Genomic DNA, 20595 nt, shown 5'->3' with positions numbered 1-20595 from the left:
CTCTCATTAAGTCTGCTGAGGAATTACCAAACCAGTTTTAACACAAATACCAAAAGTGTGTACCAAATGCTGTGGTGGGATCTCTAGGTCCTACGCATTCTGCTGCAGCACAATGGCAAATCTATTAAAGTTTCATTTTAAAAAGGAGTTTTTTAATTAATTAAATGAATAATGAGATCCAGGCCACGGTCCCTGAGTTATTCATTTGATTGCATCCAGCATACTTTATGCTCTCCAGACACTTTTGTATTGGCAATTTATAACTGCATTACAGAAGTTGTTGGGGAGAGACAGAAGATTTTTACAGCTAGGTAGAGGATGGAACAGTTGGAGCTTTTTGCAGCCAAGATGCAGTGAGAAGCAGTTCAGGACAGTGGAATAAGTCTGTGAGCTGGAAGTTTTGGATAAGTGATCAGCAGTGAAACCGTAAATAATTTTTCATTTAAATAGTCATCTTGAAGCTTCAGGGTGATCGCCTTCTTGGAGCTCTTGGTTCAGACTTTCTGCAGACACAGGAAGACATCACTGCATCCAGTTTTGCAAATTTTTACCTTAATCTCACTGTGCCTCAGATCCCAATCTGTAAATTGAGAACAACAACTCCTAGCTCGCAGGAGTGTTGTGAAGATAAATCCATTAATGTTTGTGAAGTATTCCTGGACAACGGTGATCAAACACCACAGAAAAGCCCATGAAGAAATTAATAATTACATATTCAGTGTATACTGTGGATGGTGTTTAGTAAGTAACACATGGGGCCATTCATTGAATGAGGATAAAAGAAAATATTTAAACTACCTCATTCTCTGAGCACTGTCCATCCTGTGCACTGAATTAGGCAGGGTTCCTGTAGATAAAAACACTATATGATCATGAAGACTCTCTTATAATGCATATACGCAAGGGGGCAGAACTAAGGTTGTGTAGGCAACCACAAATCTGGCAATTCCTAACTTGAGTGATTGCCTTTCCAACCTTAAAAATGTTCTTGTAATATACTTTATTTGTATGGAACATGTGCATAGAACAATGGAAGTGCTCGGTAGATGAGCTGTACTAAGTCGGTAGCATAGGCTTTGATCTAGGCTTTGCCACAGGCAAAGAACAGGAACTGGAAAATCAGAAGTGACAGGAAATTGGAGAATTTAAGCACATTTGCTACTGTGCTTCCCAGACTCTCCCATACTCCAAGGAGAGGAGGCGATGGAGGACAGAAGACACCTCCCATCCTGCCTCTTGGCTCTTCTGTGGTGGTATAATAAATAATTGTCAAATAAACTACTCAACTAGCTTGTTCCTCCTCTTAGTCACATCTTGTTTTCCTTGGCCCTCTCAACATTCATGACATGTTTTAATATTACAACTCAACCTATGCTGTTGGCGAAGAACAGGAAGTCCAGAATATACAAAGTGAGGTTTGCTAAAGCCAGAGTGGGACCGGCACATAGCAAATTTCATGTTAAACACAACAGTGACAACAAGTCAAGAAGAAAATTCCACTTGACCCAAATATACGCTAGAGTTCAATTACCAGGGTTTGGTCCACACCGCACCTTCCTTGCGGAAAGCGAAGAGGGTCAGAGCTATTGACACATTACTGAGCCCTGACCAGAGCAGTAATTCATACAGGTGAGTTCTAGATGAGCTAGGTATTATTATAACTAGTACTCCTGTTTTTATTAGATATAATGGGAGGAACAGAATTGTGAGTTTTTTCCAAAATGGAGGGTACGATAAGCTATAAATCTTCCAGGCTAGAGTGAATGACAGTCTAGTTATTGTTTTATTCCTTTATTTTAGGAGTGCAGGACAATGACTTAAATCCTTAGGTACCAGATTTTGTAGGTATCTAATGGAGAGTCTTCTTGATCTACTGTGACAGGGGCTGTAGCACGAGTCCCCGTTCCCCAGATCAGTCCAGGTATGGTAGACATACAAGATACCCCATTGCACATCACTGAATAATCTGTTCAGAGGGCATCGCTGTCTAAAGCGAGATTAAGTGGACTGTGGAGAACCAAGTTAAAAATCCTGGCCCCACTGAAATCAAGGGCAAAACTCCCAGTGACTTCAATTGGCCTAGACTGTCACACCAAATGTGCTGCTGGTTACTTCTGGTTTCAGTCTCATACTTATACCAACTCCACCCTCTCTAGTTTGTCTGCCCAAGTACCAGTGATGTTTGGTGGTTAGCTTCCTATCTCAGAGACTGGATGCTGAATCTACTTTAAAAGCCAAAGTAAGTGTTAACTTCTGCCTAGAAATAGCCCGATTCATTTGGGCCTAGTGAGAAAGTTAAATGCGAGTTAGGACAAAGACAAAAAATTAGGTACAAAAGGAAGATTTAGAGAATGAAACTGAGAGGAAACAAATTGATATCACAAGCCAACACAACCAGGTCCAGGGTTCAGAGAACTATAAGAAGCAAGTCGTGTTTAATGTCGATAATGGGCATCAGTCACTGGTTCACCCCATTGGAATTGCTGCCAGTTTAGCACCATCCCTAGGGATTCCTCTGTGTCCTACCCACATTCACATAAACAAGACAGAAATTGAAAACATGGCGTGAAGTCCCGGCCCCATTGAAGACAATGCGAATTTTGTCATTGACTTCGTAGTGGCCAAGAATTGATTTCATTGGGGCCAGAATTTCACCCCTTGTACTGTATTTGCTCTGACAGGGGTGGTCAGTGCTGTACAGAATGGGAAGGAGACAAAGACCCTGCCCTCAGAGTTTACAATCCAGTGAGCACGTAAAAGGTTGTGTGTGAAGAAAACATACTTCCCGCATCTAGCTTTAATTAAATCCACCCAATGTGCATTACTATCCCAGGCAGTGGAAAGTCAGGAGGCAAGTAGTGGGGAGGGGGGCGGGCAATCCCACAATTTTAATGTCTGCAGCAATTTTTGCTTCTTTCCACAGAATCTATTCTAATTTATTAAAATCTCTGATCTCCAGCGATCACCTTCCCAGTTTAAGCCATTACCATGCTAACATAGCCTACAATAAAACCATATTGATCTGCACAGCAGCAGGAAAAGCATCAGTTCTACTCCCTACACTCAGCAGGTCCTTTGCCTCAATAAGGTGTCACCTCACAAGCCTAGTTAGGACCCTTGCAACGTGCTACTGCATGGAACTTTAACGGCCTCCCGGCTCTTTTCCATACCCTTGTGTTTTGCTCAGCGGAAGGCATTTTTTTGGTGACTCATTCTCCGTAGTAAATCATTTCCTTTCACAATGGCAATGCTGGCAAAGAGATTACAGGCCTGTGCCTGTTTATGTCATTTGCCCCACCTGGGTTTTCCAATCTCCTGTGTAGCAACTGGAGTGAAGGCTGGGCACACAGCCAGCCCCTGCATCTGAACCCAAAGACTCAGTGAAATTGGTACTGCTTCCCATCTTCAGAAACGGACATAGCGGGGCCTTACTCTTTACGGCCTGATGACGCTTCCTCTAATTGCTGCTTGTGCTGATCTGATGTAGGGACTGCATATGCCATTTTGAAGAGAGAGGGTCATGGAAGTAACCCTCATAAGGCCAAATTCATCCCTGGTTTCACTCTGCTGACTCCAATGGGCTTCCACGAAGGATAAATTTGGCCTGCAACATTTAACCTGCCTCCTTAGTTATTCCACTGGCACCAGCAACACAAGCACCTGAAACAGCAGCACCAACTGACTGAGAAGAAGACTCAGAGTAGAGACGTAACAGAGCATTTGGAAAGTAGCTCCAGTACTCTTTGCAGAACCCAGCTCTCCACGTTGCCAGGGAAAGAGAGATTCGGGAATTCAGGTCAGAGCTAGTCCCAGGCTGTTTCCTTTGCTGCGATCTCTACAAAAGACTTGACAATGGTTAAGGCAGCCGGTGTGCTGAGACCACTGCCCATCGTGCTGTTCAGTAATGTCTCATTGTTTTCCTTGGCTCCCCACATCTGCCTGGCTGTATGCACTCAGTGCCTCGTATCTTTTAGTTAGTTGGTAAGCTCGTTGGGACAGGGACTAACTTTTTGCTCTGTGTTTGTGCATCGTCTAACACAACGATGCCCCTGTCTCTGGCTGGGTCCCTAGGTGCTACCGCATTACAAGTAAATAAATAGTAAGTATAGCTGTGTGCTAAATTCCGTCTGACAGCAAGGGGCAGAACGCACTGAGCATATGATTGTAAACCAACCTTTAAGAAGGTCATGTCACATTCCCAACCAAATCTCACCAGCCGGCTCTGTTGTGATAGCCCATAGGCATTTTTGTGATGCCAGGCTACTGTGAAGTCTAATGCAGCAATAGTTGACCAAAGGGGCCAGAGGTGGTTTTTAGTTTACAGTGTAGTTTGAAAAAGAGATTTAATTATGTTGTTCCCATGAGTGAAATATGAAAAAAAAAAAATCTTAAAACAAAAACTCCTGTGAAATGAACCTTTTCCCTGGAGCCTCTGTGGGCCATTACCATGGCTCCAGCAGAGTTCCTAGTAATTGTGACAGCAGGGACAGACGGCCAAGCCAGTGCATAGGGTGACAAATTTACTTATTTGTTTACTTATTTACTCAGTGACCTCCACCTTTTGCTTTCAGGGGCTCTCAGCATACAATTCACAGCTGTCATTTCTCCACCAAGACATTATGGAGATCCCCTGTTGTGTACCATACACAGTTAACTGTCTAACTAGATCAAAAGCTACACAAGTCAGTGAGCCTGCTCACAAAGATCTCAGGGAATCAACTGTGCTGTGTACACAACACATGCCTCTGTGTAGAGCAACCAGCCTGTTCCTGGGAAACGTTTACTCTCCTGAGACTTCAGCATCAAGTGGTCAATTGCCTATTATTGATGCCATCCCCATAAACCTCTCTGAAAGATGAGGCTCAGATCAACCAATAATTGGAAACAAAAATGCTGTGAAATAAAGACAATGTCCTTCCATAGGTCTTGAAATTAAAGCATGCTAAAAGTAATGCTGTAAGAATGCTTCCATAGGCCTCCATGTCTCCCCCAGTAGCTTCCTTATAAAATATGTGCAATGTATAGTAAATATATATTGTTTCTGTTGGTCTTGCCAACTCATGCTGGGCTCTGAAAATCAAGCTGTGTTCTTCTCATCGCTCACATTTTATCTATTACCATTACTAAAAGAATCTGCCGGCCAAGCAATACCCTCAGTTACACTTATGCAAACCTATTGCCTGCATTTGGTTTGCACAGGTTGGCCCTGTAACTGGTACTTAGTAAATAATTCTGTTGATGACACACAAAGATGAGAAAAGTCCAGATCACTCTGCATTAGGTGGGCTGATAGCAGATATGTTGAGTCAGATGGTGGTGTTTTTATGTGGCCACTTCTCATAGTAAAACCACAGTAAAGTGCCATTAATACCTTGCCATCACCTCCTCTCTCTCCCCCACAGGGTTGCCAAGAATTTGCCAGAAATACCTGTGATTCATTTTAGGACCTGATTTTCATTTACAGACACTGCCTTGGTTTAAGTTTCATTCATCTCTTGCTCACTCCTGTAAGTCTCCCTCAGTCTCTTACTGAGGGAGCAGCAACCCCTCCTGTTCGTTTCTCTCCTGAATGCCCCTCTTCTTTTCCATGATCCCCCATAGCTCCCCTTCCATTCCTGTGATTTTCATCTGTGTCCTCCACTGGTCTCTCTGCTCTGTCACCTCTCAATCTGTTCTGCTTTTTGGATACTTCAAAGAGAAACCTACCAGTGACATTCATAAAGCAGAACAGGGGCAGGAGAGAGAGCAGAAGAAAATCTCAGCAGAGCTGCAAGAGTAATTCTGTATATGAGGTAGAGGACAAATGTACTGCGTTAGGTACCCTACTGATAATATTTTAAGAGCATCGATATTTGCATTGCAGACCTGCCCTGGGACATGCAATAGGAATTTCAAGCCTTGCTCTAATTTTATTTGGTTCTCTTTAAAATGGCTGGCGTGCACCCAAGGATTGCAGTATGTGTAGTTCAAACAGTCTGCCCGATTACTTTACAGTCCACCACCAGGGCCATTAAATAATCTTCCAAGTAAACAGCAGATGCAACATTTTTTAAAAGCCATCACCCAACACCACCCATAGGAGTAGGCAGACTGTCAGGGACTGCCTATCAGATGTTGCAACAATGAACTAAGCCCAGAGGGATCTATCCAGGACAGGACGGTGCAGACTGCAATTAATGGCTTCAGCAACACTCATGTGTTAGCCTAGAGCTCTGACTGATACTGACATGCTACAACCTGGAGAAAAACAGGTTTAGCAACAAGACTCCCTTGCTGTCCTAGATGGGAGCATACGCCCTGAGCTTTTAGAGGCAGTCACTGGTCTAGTTACAAAGGGGCACCATACAAACATGGATTTATCTGTAGTTGTCTGAGGGCTGCAAAGTGACAGAAACCCTCAAAAATGAGTTTCAGAGGGGTAGCTGTGTTAGTCTGTATCAGCAAAAATGAGGAGTCCTTGTGGCACATTAGAGACTAACGAATTTATTAGGGCATAAGCTTTTGTGGCCCCACTTCATCCGATGCATGGAGTGGAAAATACAGTAGCAGGTAGAAATACACAGCACATGAAAAGATGCTAGTTGCCTTGACAAGCGTTAGGTCAGTCTAACGAGACAATTCAATTAACAGCAGGATACCAAGGGAGGAAAAGAATCACTTCTGTAGTGGTAATGAGAGTGGCCCATTTCAAACAGTTGACAAGAAGGTGTGAGTAACAGTAGGGGGAAATTAGTATGGGGGAAATTAGGTTTTGTAACGACCCAATCACTCCCAGTCTTTATTCAGGCCTAATTTGATGGTGTCCGGTTTGCAAATTAATTTCAGTTCTGCAGTTTCACGTTGGAGTCTGTTTTTGAAGTTTTTTGTTGAAGAATTGCCACTTTTCGGTCTGTTATCGTGTACACATCTACCAATGTGATGTATGCCATTATGTGCCAGCGATGCCCCTCTGCCATGTACATTGGCCAAACCAGACAGTCTCTATATAAAAGACTAAATGCACACATCTGACATCAGGAATTATAACATTCAAAAACCAGTAGAACACCTCAATCTCTCTGGACAGTTCAAATATTCATGCCGCCTATAATTTTTTACACACACAGAAGATATAAAAGTTTCCTTAGAAATAGCTCTCTTCTGCTCTTAATGTATTATTTAGCTTCTCAAAAACAAATCAGAAGACAAATCCAAAAACAGAAAAAAAAAGTCAAGAGTGGAGCAGGAGGGAGAAAAAGCTCCCAATAGCAATTTAAAAACTTCCCAGTGTTTATGTTCAAAATGCTGCATTGTGGAAATTGGCTTTGGATTAGTTTTAACAGTGCCTAGCACAATGAGACCTGGGTTCTGGGATGAAGCCTCAAGATACTACTGTAAATACAATTAAAATAGTTTGATAATATTAACAATAAACCACAAGCTACAAATTCTAGCCAAAATGTTCAGGCTTTGGATGCCAAAAGTGAGGTGCCCTGAATCCAGATTTAGGAATCTACATTTGTGACTTGATCTTTAAGAGGTGCTGAACACCCACAAGCCCTATAGAAGTCAGTCAGATTTGTAGTCAGTGAGCACCTTTGAAAAACCAAGCCATTTACCAGGCCTGTAAGCACCTAACTTTAGCACCCATGTTGTAAATTGTTTCTTCACTACTTTTATTCTCTAACCTCTGGTAGATTTTAAATCAAAATGAATTGCACCATAGCTCATACTGAAGCATCAATGGTAGGATTAAGGCTCCAGGCTGGAATTAGTAATTCAGGTTTCCCACAGAAAACCTCCCACACACTTTTCCTAAGAGTGGTGTATTTAAGACTAATCAACTGAGCCTTCTGCCAGGGTCCCAGTGCTGGGGTGGAAAATCGGCAGTAACAGTAAAAAGGTTAACTATTTTAGAACACCTGGACGAAAAGAAAAAGTAAACAGCAGGAGGGAGAAGAGGGGAAAGACACCATTTATTTTTTAATTGAGGTCTCAGACTGATCAGTGAACTATACCACTGTTCAGTCTGGTTACAAAAATTCATCTGCAAGGTTGACACCCTTATTCATCTCTTTCTCCATGAGTTATACAAGCGAAGGGCAAAGCAGCTAATCATTGTTGTCCATTTGTTTTCAGCCCAGCCAGTCCTACAAGCCGGGTGCTGCAATCTGTCCCATGATCAAGTTGTCCTCCTTAAAGCCTAATCACAAGTCTGCCCTGGGTTACCTAAGCAGTCCATGTTTTCAAAATGCACTCAGTCACCTACTCATTGTGTATTCTTAGTGGGGCTCATTTTGCCTAGAACAGCCAAGGTTTCTAGCTGGGATGGAGACAGTAATCCAGGTCTAGTCCTATGGTCATAGGCTCAGACTTTAAGGCCAGAATGGACCACCATGATCATCTAGTCTGACTTCCTGCACATCACAGGCCACAGAACCTCACCCACTCACTCTGGTCATAGACCCCTAGCCTCTGGCTCTCATCTTGTATTTTGTTTGGAAGTACCTGTGCCATTTGACAGTTCCACAACAGATAATACATCAAGCTCTGTATTAGTACCAATGGTCTGTTACTTTTACAAATGGAGGGCCAGACCCTTAGCCGTGTCAGAGCCACAGTTGGGGGAAGAGGGTTGAGCAAAGGCCAGTTTAAGCCACCTTTGTGCTCTCTTGGTCACCAGGGCCAGTTTGGCCTCCGAGTTACTTAGAGCAACTCTACAGGCCCTTAAGCCAGCTGAGTATCACCAGAGCACTGCACTCTCCAGACACATCCCCTTTGCTTTCGGTTGGGGTCAGGAGGAAGCTGAGGGGTGGCTTTATAGCAGCTGGGATTCCCGCACACCAGGGGAATCCTCAACCTGCCCTGCTAGGGCACTTTTCCAGCCATCTTTGCATTAGCAAAGTAGCAGCCAGAATCTGGCCTTAGATCATGCTTTTGTTACACTTCTATGGAGCATCCATGTCTGCCTTTGTGGGAGTGAGTCATTTTTAAGAACTGTAGGGTGGTATTCTGATTCCACTGAGGTCAGTGATTAAACTCCAATGGACTTTAAAGGGGCTATTATTTCACCCATACTATGTATGTTCTATGGCTTCTAATGGTTTAGGGCTTCATGCTTCAAACGCTGCTCTGATTGTTATGCTTCCTACCTGTCAGAGGTCCTAGACCTGGAAATGCCTTACTCATGGGGGCAACCCTGAGTAAACTTAGTAGGAAGTGTCTGCAGGAAGGGGCGGTTACTTCTATTCCATTTGTTAAAGACACAGGTTAATGTTAGAGCTAGTCAAAATACAGAACAACCTTTCCGCGAAAGTTTTAGAAACAACAAGCTCCAATTTCACAGGCTATGGAATGGACCCATTTTCCATGAAATTTTCCGAGATTGATTTGTTTAAAATTTCTCTTTTACTTGGAAACTCAATTTTTGTGAGAAAATGCAGCTGTTGGTAAACAAAAAATTGAGCATGAATGCAGTAAAAATGATAGAAGAATTCCCAAAACACATTTCACTAGTCTTGGCAATTTTCCCCACAAAGAGTTGTATTGGAAAAGGCAGGTTTCTACGAAAATCCTGTGCAAAAAAAAGTTTGACCAGCTCTCGTTAATATTCTGCAAGAGGCTGAAAGATGGCTCACGACGGATACGGACATGATCCTTGTCAATCTAGTGCCCAGGGGAAGGCTCTGAGCTACATAGCAGACACACTGTGGAAACTTCGCTGTGGAGCAGGATCCAAAATATGGAGGCTGGGGAGTAACTGAAACCTCAGGGTGGGGGAGGCAATGAGAACAGAGAGAGAAATAGTCCAATGGCCAAATGCAAGTTTTCAACAATATCTTGTTTTAGCGTTCACAGAATTTTCTTTGTAGATTCTTAATGTCAAGACCATAAATTCAGAGAAACTGCCCGACGACACCTTGTTACTGCTGAACATTTTGAAATATGTGCCAATTACCAACCCCATTCAGATTTTTAAGTGAAGTGACAGTGAAAGCAATTTCATTGCATTTCAATTATATTTTAATGAAAGCTTTATGCTAATATTTTGTTAGGGAACATACCTAGCTAGGAAGTATATATGTTAGGTTTGTATTAGCAGTATACCCTGCTAGTACCCCCTCTCATCTTCCCCTCCCACCTCTCCCAAACCAAGACACACGGTATATTTTTCTTATACTCTCAGAGCATGCTTATGACAAATTCTTACATATTCACTCATGAGAATTAATTTTCAAATATTGGACAATTATAGACAGTAACAGATTATAAACCACATACATGGACAACAGTGTTTTTACCTTTTATTTTCTTTTTATGCTTCTCATTGCTTACTTTCCATGCCAGCTATCACTACCTGCTTGCAGTTTGCAGCTTGTTTACGCCTCACTTGGTATGTGTGTTTGGTTTATCTTTGACAAGAATTTGATTAGCATAATACGGGCATGTTGAATCTGTTTGTGATATATTTTTACAAAAATATGATCTAGTGTGTACTGAGATGCGCTTTCAAATCTTGTGATTGATTTTTTTTCCGAAACATAGAAGAGTGGTTTTCCAAATGGATTTTCAACTGCCAGCCTGATCCACAAAACATGACTGACACCGGTACGGTGAGAAGAAAGACAATCATCAAATGTAAGGACTTTGGTGATGGTATATGTGAGCAACTCCAAGCATGACTTGATGCAGAAAGAGAGCACTCTCACAATACGAGGTCACAGAAAACGGGTCTACTGACATCTCCCTTAAAAGTAGAGAGACACCTCAAAAGACAGGGACAAGAAGAGTCCCATTCCACCAAACAAGCAATGGCGTTCTGTCATTTCTGACTTCATCTTCCTACAGCACTGCCTCTTGACATCAAGAATATTTTGGTTGACATCAAGAATACTGGTAGTCTGATAAGTTGACATCAAAAATATTTTGCCACACGTTGGCTCTTGTACCAGCCACAGTGTTCACTGACTCTGGTGACATGCGGATTGCCAAGGCAACAGCTACAGACAGAGGTATCAACTCGAGATACTTCACAGAAAGTCATCTGCCCAGTCATTGATGGTTCCACAGTTCTTTGGGTAGTACGCTAGCCAACAAATGATATCAAGGACTTTGTGACCAATTTCAGAGTCTACACGGAACACAAGTTAGCAGCACGTGATGTATTCCTTGTCAGACAGGTACAAAGACTTTAGCACAAAGACTGCCACAATATCTAGCAGAGCTACAATGGCAAGCAGAGTGCATCAGTTGAAGATATGTACACAGCTGCCTCTGTATAAAATTGTCTTGACAGTTACTGAAAAGAAAGTCGATTGATGTCATTTGTCCAGCACTCATTCAAGGCTGGAAGTTTCCCTATCAACAGACACTAATGCACTGACCACACACAGACAACACCCCAGCTGAAATAAACCTTAGAGATGTGGTGATCAAAAGATATGGCCACCTCGCATGAGCAAGCCAACATCCTTGTACAGTAAATGGTGATGGTTGCAAAATAGAAACCAGTCGGAGTATCAGTATTATCAGACAGCACTGACATTCGTCTTACTCTTGCACCATTACCTTGAACACGGCTTAACATCTTTAGCGATTATAGAACCCTCAGTGAGAGAGAGAGAATTGTAATAGACATCATGCTGCTGCAGAGCAGCACAGGAACCATGTACCAGGACCGTTAGCTGCCCCTGGACTCTCAGGCTGGGATACAGTAGCCTATTTTGGCCTCCGCAAAGACACAGTGTTGAAGATTCTGTTAGCTGGAAACTGCCTCTCTCTGCCAGGTGACATCAACGCAGCAATGCCTGATGTCACTGAAAAGGCAACCAAATTCATGGCTGCATTGACGAACAACTAAAAATTGTTCCACCAAGTCAGAAGCACAGCAGAAATCATAGCCAGCAAAAAATGGCAAAGGGGCCACATCAACACCAAAGGTCAGTTCTTACCACCACCAGCTGAAGCACTTCTAGCAGATGTAAAATGAGCACATCTTCAGATGCATGTGTGGAAAAAGTGCTTTGGATCCAGACACACCCCCAGTCGATCAACTGCAGTATGAATGGATATACAATGACAGTTCCAAGTCTCCCTTTCCAAAAACTTTACCAGACAATGTCATACTTGCTCCTCCAGATATTTGGAAGTTAATCAAGTGCTCTTGCAATGCACCTTGTAAATCTGTGAGCTGTGAATGTAAGAGTGCCAAACTGCCATGTACCATATTGTGTGCATGCTAAGGTGTGTTGTGTTGCAATGACGTGACAAAAATCAGCTGTAGCCTTTGCAGATGAAAACAGCAATGACAAGCAGTAACCTGTACTACTCATATAGTAAGACACTCAACTGAGTTTGAATGGGAAAAAAAAACACTAGTAATCATTTATAATGATTCCAGAATGAAGCATTTTGTTCAAAATTATATCTTTGTTGAATACATATACTTATGATTTGTTGAATTATTTCACATTAAAAATAGTGGTCACTATCAAATGAAAATTGAGGTCCATGCTGTACCCCAGCCCCCCCTCCCCATATACCCCTATTCAAATATGTATCATTTTGATTGATTTTGCAAACCTTTAATATATGCATTTCATGTATTAGAACTCTTCTGCCTTGATCTTGGTTGCCCCGAATCATGCAAACTCTTACTGATTATGGGTGGGAGTGGTGAAGGTGCAATGAAATTTCAACATGCTCAACAGTGGTAACATGTGATCAGGCTGATTTTTAAAGTATATGGCCTTGCAATACAGAATCCACACAAAAAATACAACCTCATATGGACTCTAAAGCAAGGTTGATCTGAGTAGCTGCTGAACTAAAAGCCCCTTGTCCCTTACAGTAGGCAGGGTGAAGTCTTACTTCGATCAGATATCTAGTAGCCAGAGATGGATATGAAAGATTGAATCTGATCTGGGGATAAGGACAGCACCATTGCTGGAATGCCAGTATCCTCACCTTCCAGCAGATGGAGAAGATAGTGGAGATGGGATTCTCACCACAGCATTACTAATGGGGCCTTTTCCTCATCTTTTACCTTGGCCTCAGCAGGGTTACCCCTCAGTTTTGTAGGTGTCATACCTTTTTTGAAGCCTTGGCTTTGAATTTCATGCTGTACACCCACTCTCTCAATAAAGCAATTGTCCGTGTTGCTACATTACAGGGAAGGACGTATTGCCTCTTACACGTAGGGAAGCTATACAAGTCTCATTCTAAAATGGATGCTTTTGTTCTAGTTTCAAAGCCTTGTCCTGGCAACAAGCTATCACATACTAGCCTATGGCGAGGCCATAGAAATTCAGGGCCATTTCCTTGATGAGAAACCTGCCCCTCAACCCACTTCCAGCTGCTGGAAGGATGAGGGTGCTGGGATTCCTGCCAGGCAGGGTGGATAAAAATCTATGATTTAAAAAAACAAAATTGGATGTTTTATTTAAATGGGTTTTATTTAAATTAAACAAACTTTTAAAAAATAAAAATATTTAAAATTAAATTCAAAATGACAACCTGTGTTAAAGCCTAAACTTACTACAATCCATTAAAATCACTTAAACGCAAAAACTAATACTGAGAAGAACGTTTGGCATCAAGTTTTAAAGCTAGTCAGACCACTGAACTGGCGGAAGTCACTGGCTAAGCTCCTGGAATCAGAGTTTGTTGAAGTGCTAACCAAGCTTTGGACAGCAGTAGCCTCTTCTGTAGGTGCAGAGAGAATACTTCCTTCGTTTGAGTTTTTTAAGTAGTTCAGTGACTACTTGGTTCAATGATAAGACCCCAACTGGGAGCTGAAAAAGCTGCAAAGCTTGTTTTCCTCTTCCAGTCTAGGAATAAAAACTAGGTAAGGAGGATGAGATCTGCTCGTTCTAAAATCTTGAAGGACAGTGACCAGAAATAATCAGTTCAATTCACTAACTACAGATAATATTCCTTTTGTCTAGTAAATGTTCATTTTAAATGCTGAACCGGTTTTGGGGAACTATTTGATAAACTTTTTTCTTATGTATCCAGCACATTTAAGATAGTTTTAATAAAAAATTAAAACGCTGGTTTTGTGCATTTTAGCAATTTAAATTTCTACCCAAATAGAGCTTGACAGAAATTGCAAGTAAAAAAGAAATCTCATTCACCATTTTCTCACATAAGAAAACAAAAAATTAGGTTAAACTATATAATTGCTTAAGTAAATGCATATAGCTATGGTGTATCCTCATGGTTAAAAAGCAGCACCACATTTAGTGTAAAGATTATATTTAGTTGCAAATCAACAATAAGAATCAACAACCTTTCTTTAGGAAAATAAGGAGAATGTATGAATTCAAAACACCATTACAACTGCTGATTTTAATCAATGTTTCCTGCTTGCTGATTTAAATTGCTTTGATTTAATTAATCCACCCTCCTGCCTGGGTAATGATCCTGACACCTGCTAAAGAGCTAACATCTAGCACATCACCCTCTTGTTGGGGAGTGACACATTTGATTTCCCTTCTCTTCCAAGCTGCCAGGAAGGAAGGACTGATCTCTCTCTCGCACACCCTTTACTCTTACTTCCTTACCTAGAGCCCCCTGGCAGTTCACAGGTCTCTGCTACTCTACCCCTTCTGCTATCAGAGGGGAATCTCCAGTGCTCTATCCCTCGCCTCTATTTGTTGGGACTCCCTTGCCTATGACTAGGTCTAGCACCGGAAGAGAGTATAGCCTCAGTTACGCAGCTAAGCGTGCTGAGTCCACTGCTTAGAACGCTACTCATAACCCTCTCCCTGTTCCTGTGTGCTCCCTGTTTTATCATATCCACCTGTTGTCTCTCCATGTAACTTTATTACACACAAACAAGAGATACGGCTCTTGTGGTCAGGAACCATTTTTTCCATTATTTAGGTGCATAGCACCTAGCACAAGGAGGCCCTGCTGCCTAGCGGCCCCAGTACAAATAATGCTGAAGTTCCCATTGGGAAGGTTCTCTTTGCAGCCATAAAGCCGAGAAGCCTTTTTTTTTTTTAAATGAAATTTCAATTCCTCAGTTCAGGGCCTGCACTCACCAGGGAAAGTTCCCACTCGTGAATGGATTTTCCAAGCCTTGTCTATAGATTTGTTATAAAGCCAATGGTCTGTAGTCAAAATGAGGAAGTAGCAAGTACTAACTAGGCCATTTGTCCAAACTCCTCTGAAGAAAATTTGAAGTCATTCCTTCCCCTTGCCCCCACTCAGAATCGTTTGGGTTGGAAGAAACTTCAAGCATATCATTGTATTCCTCCCCATGTACTGTGGGGAGATCTAATACACTGTTCCTATCCTAACCAGGCCTAATACATGGTGCCTAGCATAAGCCTAACTTTCCTCTAATAGTGGAGATTCTAGTCTCCACTGGCAGTTTGTTCCTTTGTTTAACTGTCCTCACAACATATCCCCCTGGTATTTAACACTACATGCCAAGGAGGATTTAGGAAGACAGCCAACCTCCTTAGTCATTCCCAGATTTCTGGGCACTGACTTTCAGATTTGCCAGCTATTCATAGCTGCCATTCACGTCCAGTGGAGTCGTAGGTACTCAGTAATTCTGAAAGTCAGGCCCATGGCACCTCCTTGCCTGTTGGAGATAGGCAATCACTGTAGCCTTAACCACTGTCTCTTCAATGGAGACAAACACCATGAACAACCTGGTAATTTATTTTATCCAGTGGAAACTGTAGTTAATAGCAACTGGGTGTGTGCTATTACAGATTTAATCATGTGATTGGTGAGCAAACCAAGCCTCCCTACCCTACTTCAAATAAATTGAGCATACCCCTACTCTGATATTACTGTGCATTTGAGTGGGATGCCTTAAGCAACACCCTGCTTCCTCAGTATTAGCCAACATGGACAAATTGGTCTTACACCAACAACAGAGCACAGCCCAGTTTGTCAGGCTACATGATCCATCAGCAACGTTATTGGGGAGAACATGCTCTGCCACCAGGAATTTGTATTGTCCCCCTCCCCCCCCTAAACACATCGTCCTCCCGCCAGTCTGTGGGTTCATCAGTACTTTTTTCCTCCCCTTCCACCACACCTATGACACTTAGGCCTGGTCTGCACTTGAAAGACTTACCCTGTAATAAAAAAAAAAAAATCACACCAGTAAAATTTTTTTAAAACCAAAAATAGTTATATTGGTACAAGTCCTAGTGTGGACGCAGTTAGATCAGTATGAAGACGACATACTAGTGTAGCTTATTCTCACATGGGACCAGCTATACCAGTATTAGAACCTTTATGCTGGCCAGGGGCACCGGAATGGGATCAGGAGGGTGGGGAGGGGCGAAGGGCAGCATGGCCCTAACTTTTTACAGGCCATAAAGATGAGTGACAGGAGGGAGGGGGCGGAGAGGAGCAAGTGGAGGGTGGGGTCTTGGGCTGGGAGGGAAGGAGGGGGGAAAGAGGCAGCACAACAAGGGCAGGGCCACAATTCAGGCACCATTGACACCCCCACTTTTAGGGAGCTTCCGGCCACTCCTGCTGCAGGCATAAATTGCATCCACATTAATAGTTAAAGCAGTGTAGCTTTCTAGAGTCACTTAGACAAGCCCTTAGCATTTGGTAGCCAAAGTAGTTTTACAATCCTGCATCAGTCCTAGCAGTGAGTCTGCATTTTGTTGTCAGTAAATCAATGGAGCTGTGTCAATTTACATCAGCCAAGGATCTGGCCCTTCCAAAAAAAAAAAGGTATTTGCTATGAAAGATTTGAGAAGGTGACTAATACAATCCACAACCACCCTCAAACTAAGGGATCCGAAATAAAGCATTTCAGAGGGATGACAAAAGCCAAAGCTTTTTTCTTCAGTCAAAGCAGTGAGGGCAAAATTCAGCTCCCTGAATAAGACAGGTGCTCAGAGCCGCATTCAGACATGACTAAGGCTGTGTCCGCACCAGGACTGCTTTACCAGGGTAGGAATGCCAGTAGTCCATACCAGCAAAGCGTTCCTAGTGTGGGCATGGCAAGGCCAGCAAAGCTATGCTTTGTACTGGTCTAGCAAAACCTCAGCTCACGAGCAGAGTAAGCTACATTGGGAAAGGTGCAGTTTTGCTAGTATACCTGCATCTACACTAGGGACGTCTGCCCGCACAGCTATGACGGTTGGGGATCATACCTCTTCGTACCCCTGACCCACATACCTATGCTGGCAGAAGTCTGTAGTGCAGACCTGACCTGAGTCTACGCTTCCGCCACGCACCATGGGTGCCTGGAACAACACTGCAGTTACATCAACCCATACAATTGTGCTTTGAGAGCAGTTTTGATTAGTGAGGTCTCAACACTGCTCTTAACGCTGCTCTTTTGATCTTGTGTTTGGTGTTGTATTTGACTAAATAATACTAGGTTCCTGAGGCAAGGACGCGTCTGTTCAGCTTGCAAAATCGTGGGCATGTATGATGCAATCTCGTGTAAGTGGTGGTGTGGTTTATGCAGTTCGGAATCTTCAGCTAATCTCAAAACGAACCTTCAGCCTTATAGACTCAAGGAGCTCAATCTATTTAGCTTTTCCAAGAGATGTTCCAGGGGTGGCTTACAGTCTAAACCGGGGGTCTCAAACTCAGTTTATGTTAGGGCCAGTACCAGTCCTCAAATCCTCCCAGTGGGCCAATAATGTCACTGAAGATGGTGTTCAGAAAAGAAAATGTTTATAAAGTCTAAGAAATAAAACTGTCATACAACTTTATACACATTTTTCACCTGCCAGAGAGTTTTCAGTGTTTGCCCGGCACCTGGCAATGCTTCGGTTCTGTCAGTTTGTTGATGTTTTGCCTCAGTGACTGAGCAGTTGAAACCTTCAGGATTGCAGCAAGGTGGGCATCAGATAGTTGTGTTCGGTATTTTGACTTGTTTATATTCATTGTGGAAAAAAGTGATGCTGTCTCCGTGGCTGACTCTGCCCAGCAACTAGTGATGGTATCTCTGTCCCTCTCCCCCAGCCAATGGGGGGGAAGAGTCCTATGGGCTGTGTCACACAGGAGGTCAGACTAGATGATCACAGTGGTTCCCTCTGGCCTTAGAATCTATGCATATGGATAATCAGATCACACCCCACAGATAGCTCTGTATAAACTCCCTCCACAGACACCCATCCCAAATCAATCCGTGCACCTTGAGCCATGCTTCCCATCATCCCAACTACATGTTGTAAAAATGATCCCAAAATAGCCCCATATGGGGGTGATGTTGGGGGCAAAGATGGGAGGTTTAGGTTCTCCCACTTAACAGGAATAAGCCTGACTCCCTGCTACAAGAGCTAGGTGGGAGGGCGCAGCTGATCAGGCTATCAGACCTCAAACTACAGAGAACTCAAGGTTTTATCTATCTTACCTTAAATGGCAGATAAGTGCAAATCCCTACAGTACCGAATAAACCTGTGAGCTCAGATTTCTTTGGGTTACGGACCTGATGCTTAGGATTTAACAGAGACACCAGATCCCAAACATAAGGTATACCCAATACCTTGTTTGACCTACCACTATCTCATAGTCTGGCATTCACCCAGTATACGAAGGTGGGATCTCAAGAGCACAGATAAATCCACAAGGAGTTCCAGGGGAATCAAACACCTCCCCCTTTCCTTAATTCCATGTCTGGCATTTGCACTGCACCAAGTGCCTAGCTCCCCAGTCTTCTTTATGTCGGCACTCAGAAAGAGCTGCACATGCAGATAACTTAGTCTACCTATGAGTTTGTAAAGGTGCCAACTAAGTCTTGTCCACACACACAATTCTTGAGTAAGATAGGGTGTAAATTCAAAGTGCAATAGCTATTGTGCAATATCTTCCTGTGTGAACTTATGGAACTCGTCTACACATGGACAACCAAAAAAATCAAAAACTAACTAAAATGAGTGATTTTAAAGTGGATTAGTTAAACTGAATTAAACACCTGTGTAGATCCTCTCATTCAGAATTAGAATGGCCTTCATTTGGTTTAGCTTAACTCACTTCCTGATTCGGCATATCCTGCATAGTTGTGCGTTACACATCCTGCCGCCTTGCATCACCTCACTGGCCAGACTAGCACAGGAGGTTGAAAAGCACTCTAGCTCTGGCTGTTGGCTTTGCAGGTGCTGACACGCTAGCTGCTGACAAACTTTCCTGAATTTCCCAGCGAGCTGCTTCTCACTCTGCTTTGGATATTTTTAGTCCTGGTTCCTCAAACCAGGGGGAGGTGCTCTTGGCACTTGTCCTGCTCTAAAGGTCAGTGTTTTGGCAGATCACCACGCCCAAACAGCACACCCCAGATACCAGGCAAACTGACAGGCAGAAACAAGGTAGTTGGAGGTGGGCTGGGAAAGGATTTTCATCTCCATTTTAAACAAGTATTTCTACCTACACAGAGTAAAACCGATTGCCAGCTTTGGAACTGCATGCAATTTTCCCTTGGGGAATTTGGTGTTTCTTTGCCTCTCCCTAATGCTGCAACAGGGATCACACTTATCTGATCTGAACATCTCACAATCAGTTTTCTAGTATTACAAGGGGTATGCTGGACTTGGGGTTCTCATAGTCCAAATCTATTTACTGGTAATCACAGCTTTAATTTTCAGTGCATGACTTGACTAGCAAATATCCAAAGCTGCAGTTGTGAGATTTCTTTATAGCTAGTGAAGTTCTGGAGATGCTACATGAGATAGTAACCCTAACAAGAACTCACCCAAAGACCCGCTGAAGTTTGGCGCCATGACCAGCATTAGCTTATATGCAAGTATTCAGAACCTGATCAGAAAAGCTTCAGAGCTGATCATTCAGCATAGTTTGTTTTTTTAAATAAAAACTAGGGAGCAGACCGTTCATGGATCAAGGCACAGGCAGCTCTGAATGGTGTTCTACCCACTCACAGAATCTATCAGAAGTGACATCTAAACACTATGTACACACCACCTCTGCAGGAATGAGGTACAAATCGAGCATCTCTCTAGACGGCTGGGAAAGTCTGCTATGAACTCAGATGCAATTGTCCCTGCTCTGCTGCATGGGAACAAATCAAGTACATCCTTCCCCTAGAATGCAGGGCAAATGTGCTGTGCTCACTTCCTAGCTGGGCAAGGGTTAACCCACAAATAAAAGCTATAGAATACTGCACATCCTCAATATCTCAGCACATTATTGGCGGGGGGGAGAGGGGGGGAGAGAAAAACACTCTTTTTCTAAGAGCTGACAACAGCAGATACAAAAAGAGGGGAGGTTGTTTTGGTGCTCTCTTTTAAGGAGAGGAAAAACCAGCCTGACCTTACCTTGGTAGGAAGCCAAGTAGAGAGCGATTAGCAGCACCCAGCCCTTCCACATGTGGTCCATGCTGTTTCTTGGTTAAGAATCCTTCAGTGGCTGGAATCAGAGCTAACTCTTCTCCAGGGCTTTACCCTCTGCTGTGCCTCTCCAACACTGAGCAACTCTGAGACAGGCAGCGAGGAGTGAGCTGACACCCACAAGATCATCGCCACACCCAATGCCCTGTACATCATTGTAATAATTACCAAAATTATGCTGAGGAAGGAGCAAGCACTGAGCACGTCCCCAGGAGACCCGAAGAACAACCTGATGCTGCTCAGCACAATGGCCTGTTCCACAGCAGGTGGAAGGAGACGG

The 20595-nt window shown here is 43.1% G+C and overlaps 1 protein-coding gene across 2 annotated transcripts in view; it reads right to left on the bottom strand.

The window, feature by feature from the left end:
• Window positions 1–20382, bottom strand: part of LOC144268099 (prosaposin-like) — a 46309-nt gene extending 25927 nt beyond the window's left edge. For both annotated transcript variants that reach the window (XM_077822692.1, XM_077822693.1), the window contains exon 1: window positions 20244–20382. In XM_077822692.1, coding sequence (XP_077678818.1) covers window positions 20244–20304 — 61 coding nt within the window. In that variant the 5' untranslated portion in view covers window positions 20305–20382. The remainder of the gene's footprint in view (window positions 1–20243) is intronic.
• Window positions 20383–20595: the final 213 nt, after the last annotated feature.

The sequence above is a fragment of the Eretmochelys imbricata genome, chromosome 7 (assembly GCF_965152235.1).
Source record: "Eretmochelys imbricata isolate rEreImb1 chromosome 7, rEreImb1.hap1, whole genome shotgun sequence".
Taxonomy (NCBI): domain Eukaryota; kingdom Metazoa; phylum Chordata; order Testudines; family Cheloniidae; genus Eretmochelys; species Eretmochelys imbricata.
The sequence above is the reverse complement of the archived record's forward strand: the minus strand, read 5'-3'. Positions and strand labels throughout refer to the sequence as shown.